General features: G+C 33.8%; 1 protein-coding gene across 2 annotated transcripts; it reads right to left on the bottom strand.

Moving 5' to 3' along the window:
- Window positions 1-1,727: 1,727 nt before the first annotated feature.
- Window positions 1,728-6,649, bottom strand: LOC107471470 (protein FLX-like 2). Of its 2 annotated transcripts, XM_016090939.3 has the most exons (5): window positions 6,524-6,649; window positions 5,503-6,139; window positions 3,528-3,673; window positions 3,333-3,430; window positions 1,728-2,664 (listed from the first exon to the last, which is right to left on the bottom strand). In XM_016090939.3, the coding sequence occupies exons 2-5, from the start codon at window positions 6,114-6,116 to the stop codon at window positions 2,185-2,187; spliced, it is 1,338 nt and encodes a 445-aa protein (XP_015946425.1). In that variant the 5' UTR covers window positions 6,117-6,139; window positions 6,524-6,649; the 3' UTR covers window positions 1,728-2,184. The 2 variants fall into 2 exon arrangements, with proteins under 2 accessions (XP_015946425.1, XP_052110803.1); XM_052254843.1 differs by lacking the exon at window positions 6,524-6,649 and having other exon boundaries at window positions 5,503-6,469.
- Window positions 6,650-9,031: the final 2,382 nt, after the last annotated feature.

The following is a 9,031-nucleotide window of genomic DNA, read 5'->3' as shown; positions in this document are numbered from 1 at the left end:
ATGAAAATATTTCAAATTTGAATTTATATGAAAAGATGAAAACATAGCAATGCCAATTGCCAACTTGTCAAGGCTGTCAAAAGCTAGTAAACCACCAAGACTTACGAGACTTAAAAAAAAAAAAAGAATTTTAAATATAAAACATGTATGGCGAAAATTCAGGTGAAGTCGACCTCATGTGAAGTTGATATTTGAGAGCCGTTAAATAAAAATTTAATCAAATCAGTCAAATCATCTAATTACTCTCAGATATCAACTTTACGTGAAGTCGACTGCAACTAAGTTTCCACCAACATATACTGAAACTATTATTGGTAGAAATTTTTAAATGTTTTTTGGATAAATATAAAACAAATGTATTAAAAATTTAAATTTTTTTATTCTCAATAAAAACTTTTTCAATTTACAATTTTAACAGTTAACTCTTTGTTTTTTATGTGCCTAAAATTATAAACTCATATTAAATATCAAATAAGGTGTAACTCGTATATAGTTAATTATTAAAAATTTTTAGATGGCTATTTAATTAAATATATCAAATTATTTAATAATTTTATATGAAAATACAAATAAATAATAATATATAATTTGTCATAAAAAACTATCATTTATATTAATTGCGTGAATTATTATTAAAAAAATATAATTAGATAATTATGTAAAATATTTTATTCTGTTATGTTTAAAATTAACCTCTAATAATATATAACAAAAAGTTTTAATTGTCACGTAATATGCAATTAAACAAGTTGATATAGTATAAAAATGTTTTAATCAATTTAAGATGAAACCTATATAATTCTTAATTAGAAGAACAAAATCTTAGCTTTTGAGTTAGAATGTAAATTAGTTACATGATTATTAACAATCATTTCATGACATACTCTCGTAGATATTCTCTCCCCCACTAAGATTAATTTGAAATTTCATAAAACAATAGTTTTATAATTTTTAAACAATTTTAGTGCATTATATAGTATAATATCTTAATTTACATTTTGTAAAAAGACATTAGGCTAGTTGAAGAAAGGTAACATTTCGATAAATTATCAATTATCAAGAGAGTTTATATACACATGAAACATATGATGAGATGACAAATTTTTTAAAGAAAGTTGATATACACATTCAAAATAATCAGTGTTATGTGAAATGTTTTGTTATTTCATAAATATAAACGAAAGAGCATGTTAGTAAAATAAAATATAAAAATTCATTTGCAGTTGTTTAATATAAGTCACATAGTCAATTTTGTATTATAATAAAAATGTTACCTTAATCATAACATTGAAATTTAATATCAAAAAGTATTTTTCGAATTAATTGTCATATAGAAATAAAGTAATAATTTATATTTAATTTTATTTAAACAATTTTGTTTACCTTAATACTGTAAATTAATTTATACTACGAATTAATATATGCATAATTAAATGTTCTTTGTTCTCTTGTATACGTATGCACTACTATTAATGAATAATTCAAATTAATAACATTATTGAGAAGTATGAAAATTATAATTACGTCTATTGCGTTTTGTTTTTTAACAAAGAAAAGGAAATGAAAAAAGATGATATTTGATATTTCCAAATGAAGTTCCACATCTCTGTTTCCTTTATAAAAATGCATATATTTTCTTTACAACCTATTTGATATCTCAATACATCAAGTGACAAAGTATGATCAAAATATTACATGTCTAAATTTTCAAGTGAGACACTGCAAAGAGATTAAAACTAAAACATACATGAGAACATAAGGACATAATTTAATTCCGATGTCAATGGACTAATGTTACAAAACTCACAGCTGTAAGAAACTAAGGAGTTTTCCGCAATGGCAAGTTACTCATTGTCTACACTCTCAGCATGAACATCACAAAACAAGGGATGTGATCATCATTGATGCACCTCTAGGCAGCATTGTGCAGAAAGAATTTTCTGAATATGGGGTTCCACAAACATTTTTGAGACTCCATCAATTTAGATTTCAAAGAAACATATTAGGTTTGAGAATTATCAATTAGGGTGAATTGAGTATAGCTATCATTGACCCATCGTATTCTATGCAGATCAACTATTACAGGAGATGTGAACTCAGTTTATATTCGGAATCACACCCCATTTAATCGTGGAGGGTGGTATGCCGGCCTAGAATATTATAACGAATATGTTAAAGAGATGGTCATCGGTTTACCGCTTGATGCAAAGCCTCATATCCACCACTATTGTGAGGCGGTGTTGTAGATCCATAAGGCAGCATAGTCTCCACTGGCAGAGGATGTCCATGAGGACCACCAGCAGCTATTGACTGCGGTTCATAGCCAATAGTTCCGGATGCATTATAAGCAGGCCGCCTCTGCATATCATAACCTGGACCTCCCTGCATGCCATAACCTGTACCTCCATGTGGATCATATTGAGCATTCGAATTTGCTTCTCTCTGTGAATCATAGCCAGATTGTGTAACCGAATCAACACCAGTCACCCTCTGTGCATCGTAAGCAACAGACCTCTGTGGATCATAAGCAGGACCAGCAGATGAATCATAATTTGACCATCTGGGAGCACTAAACCCATTGTTTGCAGAAGCCGGACCAGGTTTAGCTCCAGTAGTAGTTGCAGTAGTGCCACCAACACTGGCTGTGGGGAGGGTACCATATCCCTGCAAACAACATAAAGGACAGAACATTTATTACCTGGAAACAAATTGATGTGGGTGGTACTAACAGGTTACATAACATATTGAAATTGGGAAACCTATTAGGACTTCCCGATAATCAGAGTTCGCCAAAGAGCATTTCGCTCTTCAAAACAAACCTTAGTTTATCAGCCGTGCGGTAAAATCACGCAAACATTATAGTTACCATAATAGTATTCCTAGAATATATTTCAGACGATACACGGTGCATACATCTATGTCCCAACTATTATTTTCTTGAGTAGCCCAAACCTCACAGGTACATCCGTACATGTATAGTTGTCCATATGCTTATCAACAAAACCATGCAATTGCCAAACAAACAACCATGACACTTCTAACGTGTTAATATTATCACTTCTCAAATTAAATAACATTCTGTCTTATTCAAATTGACACTACTAGAAAATCTAATGAATCATGATATCTTACAGAAATCAAATCAAAGTATGTCCGATAGAGGTATTCTCCAGATTTCACGGGACAAAATCAAACTACTGCTAAGCACTTAGTTCTATAAACAAATCAAGTTGGAACAGGAAGAAAAGCATAAGAGATTATCAACTCAGTGGCTACAATGCTGCACTCCCAGAAGCAATTTAAAAGAATATGAGGAGCAACAGCAAACACACCTGGGAAACAACATAACCATCTTCATGTGCATTTTGTCTCTTAGAAAGGCCATAAGCCTCATTGTCCATAGTAGTAGAGGAGCCTCCGTAAGAACCACCTGCATTTTATTGCATGTCACGACCACCTCCAAAAGAATGAAAGATTTGAGACAGATAGCTCCAATGGAGAAAACTATAACAGAAAGAGATACATACTACTTCTTTGATTAACATTAACAGTGTTTGTAAGCTCTGCTCGGAGTTTTTCCACTTCTTTAGACATAGAAGCATAGTTATTTTCCATCTCTTGAAGTGACTTAAGGTGGTCATTGTATAATTTTTTTTCACATTCAAAAGTGGCCCTGCATTGGCCACAAGTCAGAATAACATTAATCAGGGACATTCAACAAGGTAGACTGACACAATGTTAGCATGTTATAGAACAGTATATAAGATTGGGGTAAACTAGATTTTGTAAGTTTTCTAGGAGGATCCATAGGTCCAATCAAGGTTCATTGTGTGACCTAAAGATGAAGGTGATTTAGAAGTTATCTAATGGATTTAAAGGGAAGCAGAAAAGGTGTACTGCTGTTATCTTTGGGAGAACCCTTTCTAATGGCATTTCTTTCTATCTAAGAAGCCCCTCTAGTGGGATCACAGGACCAACCTCTTCCTTCTATCCAGAATGGATGACTTAAGAAACAAGCCAAGAGACAGTGAGATTTATATTAAAAGTCTACATCATATAGGACCCATGGAAAATGGAAATATCAGGAATAAGTGCAAAACAACAATCAAAATGTTGGACAGTGAATTATGCAAATGTGAAAGATGTGGAAACTAGGGAAATAAATAAATCGTTGTAGCAGCATAGCAGATGGTGGGATGGCTGCTATATCAAAGATAGTAAAGGTAATATAAATAAGTTCTAGTATATCTGATAGGTGTTAAAAAGTTACTCAAAGTCTCAAATATTATATTTGAGATAGATTAACCAATGATAATTCGAAATTACAGCACAGAAGGCATAATCATCACTAATAAGTCAATAATAATAATGATATATTGATAACATGATTACTAGAGGCTGGAGAAGCTGCAAAACATAGATGGGCTTGGTGGGAAAAGTTGAAACCAGCTGAGACAGCAAAAAGGAAAGGATGGAAACTTTGTCTGATGGGTTGCGTATTAAAGAACATAGATTACTCTGTTTTGGAATCATGAAGGTGCTGCAAGAAGACCGGAAGATTTGTTGAGGGAACACCGGAACAGGGAAAATAAGTTTTAAGTGAGGGCAAAATAGAAAACCCATCAATATAAGTGGAAGTAAAATAGAAACTTCAGGGTCTGTTAAGTTGTGGGGTAAAAACAGGGTGAAGTTTTCCATGGATGAGTTTGGTGTGTGAATTTACATATAGAGCTCATCTGTTACACCCCATTCAGGCCCTCCAACCAAAGATACACTCAATAGATAAACAGGCACATATGCGTCAAGTGTGTAGCTCCACCCGATAGCACCCATGATCTGCTGCAATGCTGAAGTGTGATGTGACATCAGCAATGTTGTGTTTACTAGCTGAATCACCATGCACTTTTGCAATAGGGGTGCAATTGACAACTATAAGCTCTCGATATTATCACAATTCTTCCTAACTACTCTACATTATGCAGAATTCACCTTCTCAAATACTCCTCATTTATTTAAACCTCTTTTGGTAGCTGAATGGTACAGAAATCCATTTCCAAATTTTACAGTAAAAGAACAAGTGAACAACCATTCTGACCTGCCAAAATATTGGATTGCTAACAAAATCGTCCCTTAAAAGGTTAATTACCATCACATGGTATCCAAAAAATTGGTTTTGTGGACAAATCTACACAAAGTGAGAACCAGATTTTTAGAAAACATATTTTAAGGGCCAAGATGATGGTTTACTCAAGTAAAATGAAACATTATAATATTTCTGGTACTACATGATAATTATCAATCTTAAGGGAACAATTTTATTAGTAAACTAATCCTTTGAGGGTTATAATAGTAGTTTACTAGTCAAATGAACACCTAAATTAAGTATAATTATATTTTGTGTTCTGCCATACTGCATGTACACCTACAAATCCATACTTAGGGATAGTGAAAAAGGAACACTTCTTGAAATCCACCGAAACCATACAAAAGAAAAAAAATCACCTGCAATGCTGATATTCTTGTCTGAGGCCCTCAAATTCCGACATTAGAGCTGGAATCTGCTGCACATCTGCGAAGGTTCTCTGAAGCTCTTGAGACAGCTTCTGCGCATTAGAAACAAGGTCCTCCCTAGAAACAACCAGGCTCTGAGCCTCACCCTGCGCTCGTTGCAGTTCATGCTTGAGAGGCTCTGCAGCCTGCAGCTCAGCCTCCATCCTAGCAATTTCATCTACTACACCCTGAATCTGCTGCTCCCTCTTGGCCTCTGCGGTGCCAATTTGCGATTGCAACACTTGCAGTTCACGCTGTGCGGCAATGAGCTCCTGCCTCAATGTCCCATGGGAAGCTGCAAGCCTTTGGTTTTCATAGTCCAGCCTTTGCATCTCCGCGTGCTGGTCAGAGAGCCTCCGGTTTCCATAGTCTAACCTCTGCATCTGCAGCTGCTGGTCAGCAATCCTGCGCTCCATAACTTCAGAGCGTGGCAACATATCATATGGCGCATGCCGAACAGGCGGATGGCGCATAGTGAGTGGCTCAGAATGCAACAAACCAGGACCTGAAGGGGGAGAACCCCTCACATATGGCGGGTGCAATGATATTCTATCCTTGCTCCCCATGCCGTAATGTACCTAACTATGACCTAAATTTGAAGAAAGCATGAACCAATTAACCAACAGAAAATCAAAATCATTGCATCTATCATCCGGAAAAGAGTGCAAGTTCAACATTCGAATTGAATTGAAAAAGTTAGACAATAAAATCATTAAGCAGAGTCCAGTAAAAACAAAACCCTGGCCTCATTAGGGCCAGAATCAATCACTCGGTGTTTCCATGACATGAACCCAAAAGAACTATCCATAAGATTTTCAATACCGTAGCATCAAGAAAAAAGCGTATTTTTGAAACGAATGCAGAAAAATAAAGATATTAAAGCAAAACCTAACAAAAACAATTTTTTTGTTTATTTTGTCTAATAATAATAATAATAATAGAGGAGTGATGGAGAAGAAGAAGGATATGGTACCGTATATGAAGCTGCGGAGAGATTCAATTCAAGTGTAGGTGGTGATAGTATGCAATTAAATGCAAGCTTAATTAGTTTTGTGCAATGCAAATGCAGCTCAGCAAAGTAACCTTTTTTAATGTTGGGAATGGTGGAATATGCCAATAGGTCAATACCCAAACCAATGAAATTTACAATTAAAGTGAAACCCCAAATTGTTGCACATTGTCTCTAATTAAAAAGTTTGACGAATTGTCCCTTAATTGGTACCAAATAAAATGAATAGATGAATTTGTTAATTATTTTTCAGAATTCTATACAATTTATGTTCTTTTAGGGTCACTTACTCACTTTAAATAAGTAACTTAATTAAATTCTTTAAAAAAATTAAAATATAATAATTTATATTAAAAATATTTTATACAAATTTTTTTTCATTTTTTGTGTTTAATTTCTTAATAAAAAATGGTTATTATTATTTTAAAAATATTAAAAGTAAAAAACTAATAAATTATTTTTGTCAAATATTTCAAAAAATAAAAAATTTGTGCAATGATCTTTATAAAATATATCACCAAGGTGCTTATTAATCGCTTTCGTTCCATTTTGAGGATGTAGTTGGTCTCTTGTAAGAAAAATTATTTCAGAAAGAGAAACAACAGAATATTATTATTGCTCGAAAAATTTTACACTTTTAGAGAGGCCAAAATCTAAGAAGGGTGTTTTGGTATTTAAGATTGATTTAAAAAAAGCTTATGATAGGATTGATAGCCGATTTCTAGAACATTCGCTGCGAAACTTTGGTTTTTCTCCTATCACTGTTAATCTTATTATGAAATATGTATGTTCATCTTCTCTGTCTCTCTCCTCTGGAATGGTAGTAGATTACCCAATTTTTGTCTCAACCGGAGTTTGAGACAAGGCGATCTCATGTCTCTTTACCTTTTCTATAGAGATTAGCTTACTTGATTGCTCACAAAATGTCTAAAAAAAATTGGACTCCTATTTCTGTGTCTAGAGACAGTCCAAAAATATTACATCTCATATTTGCAGACGATTTGCTTATCTTCTGTAAGGCAAGAAAGTCTCAAGTTGAGTTGGTGATGAATATTTTAAGCACTTTTTGTAGAACCTCTAGGATAAAGGTAAACCTTCAGAAATCTAAGGCACTTTGCTCTAAAAATGTTTCTTCTATTCGTAAGTAAATATTTATTGGTATGTTTAGTATTCGTTTCACTCAGAATCTGAAAAAGTATTTTAGTGTGGAACTGTGGATTTGAGTCACTCTCATATCTCTAGAAGAGGAGCTCAAGATGTTATTGAAAAGATTCAAAGGCAGTTGACGAGTTAGAAGGATAGATTATTAAATAAAGTAGGAAGAATTTGTTTGATCAAGTTGGTCATTTCGTCTATTCTCATCTATTAGATGCAAGTTTTTCTATTTTCTACTTATGCTTGTGAGAAAATTAACTCCATTATTCATCAATTCTTATGAAAGGAGCAAAGCAATGGAAGAGGTCATTTCTCTTGTAAAATGAAAAACTTCAATTGTTCCTCAAAAAACTCAGGGTCTTGACTTTAAAGATGCTCATTGTGTGAATGTGGCTTTGATTGGTAAATTAGTTTAGTAAATTCTTAACTACAAAGATAAACTTTGGGTTCAACTTTTAGTGGATAAATATTTGGGGCGTAACTACAATTTGGATTTTAAAATCCCGAAAAATGCTTCTAACTGTTGGTGCAGTATTGTTCCGCTCTTAACCATTTAAAAAATATTTTTTTTTATGTCTTGGTTCCCTTAACCAATCAGTTTGGCATGACTCTTGGAGTCCTATTGGTAAGATTGGTGACTTTTTATCCTATATTCATATTTTTAAGCCCTTAACTTATATCTCCATCTTAAAGATCTTTGTGTTAATTTTACTTGACAATTAGAGGGTTTAGTGACTCCTTTAACCCCTATTCTTAAGAATTATATTTTTTGTGTTACTTTTATGCTGGTCTGACTTTTTCAGATTCTTGCTCGTGGTGCAATATATAGAGGGAGACAAATTTTCAGTGTCTCTTTGAATGTTATAGAGCTCGTAATGTCTGGTCCATCTTTGATGTGTCTTGGTTGGGCAGCGACAGTTCTTTGATAGATCCCACTACTATGTTGAGATACTTTTGGCGAAAGCTTGTAAAAGAGGAATTCATCTTTTATGCTGGTCTGTGGGGGATTTGGCGCCATCGCAACAAGAAAAATTTCCATCCTAAAGACGATTGGTTTGACGAAAAAGTTGTGTTTACTGCTCAGAAACTTGCTCAAGAATTCCATAATTTTAGGATCTCAAATAGCTTTTTGTAGGTGCAAGGAGTTGATGTTAACTGGTCTCCTCCTCCAACGAGCATAGTGAAAGTGAATTGCGATGCCAACATTTTTTTCGAGAACAACCTTGCTGGTTTTGGTTGTGTGATTAGGTCCGATGATGGTTCTTGGAAGAAAGGTTGTTCTAGTTCCCTTCCTATCTGGAGTATCTTGTGTTGTGA

The sequence above is a fragment of the Arachis duranensis genome, chromosome 10 (genome assembly GCF_000817695.3).
Source record: "Arachis duranensis cultivar V14167 chromosome 10, aradu.V14167.gnm2.J7QH, whole genome shotgun sequence".
In the NCBI taxonomy this organism is placed as follows: domain Eukaryota; kingdom Viridiplantae; phylum Streptophyta; class Magnoliopsida; order Fabales; family Fabaceae; genus Arachis; species Arachis duranensis.
This window is presented reverse-complemented; position numbering and strand designations above follow the sequence as displayed.

What these genes read in the sequence shown, in the direction of transcription:
- LOC107471470 (XM_016090939.3), bottom strand. Translation starts at nt 6,116, where the DNA reads ATGGGGAGCAAGGATAGAATATCATTGCACCCGCCATATGTGAGGGGT. An exon ending in CAAGAATATCAGCATTGCAG is followed by an intron (nt 3,674 to 5,502) that starts GTGATTTTTTTT and finishes TGGCCAATGCAG; the next exon opens with GGCCACTTTTGAATGTGAAA. An exon ending in ATGGTTATGTTGTTTCCCAG is followed by an intron (nt 2,665 to 3,332) that starts GTGTGTTTGCTG and finishes TGTTGTTTGCAG; the next exon opens with GGATATGGTACCCTCCCCAC.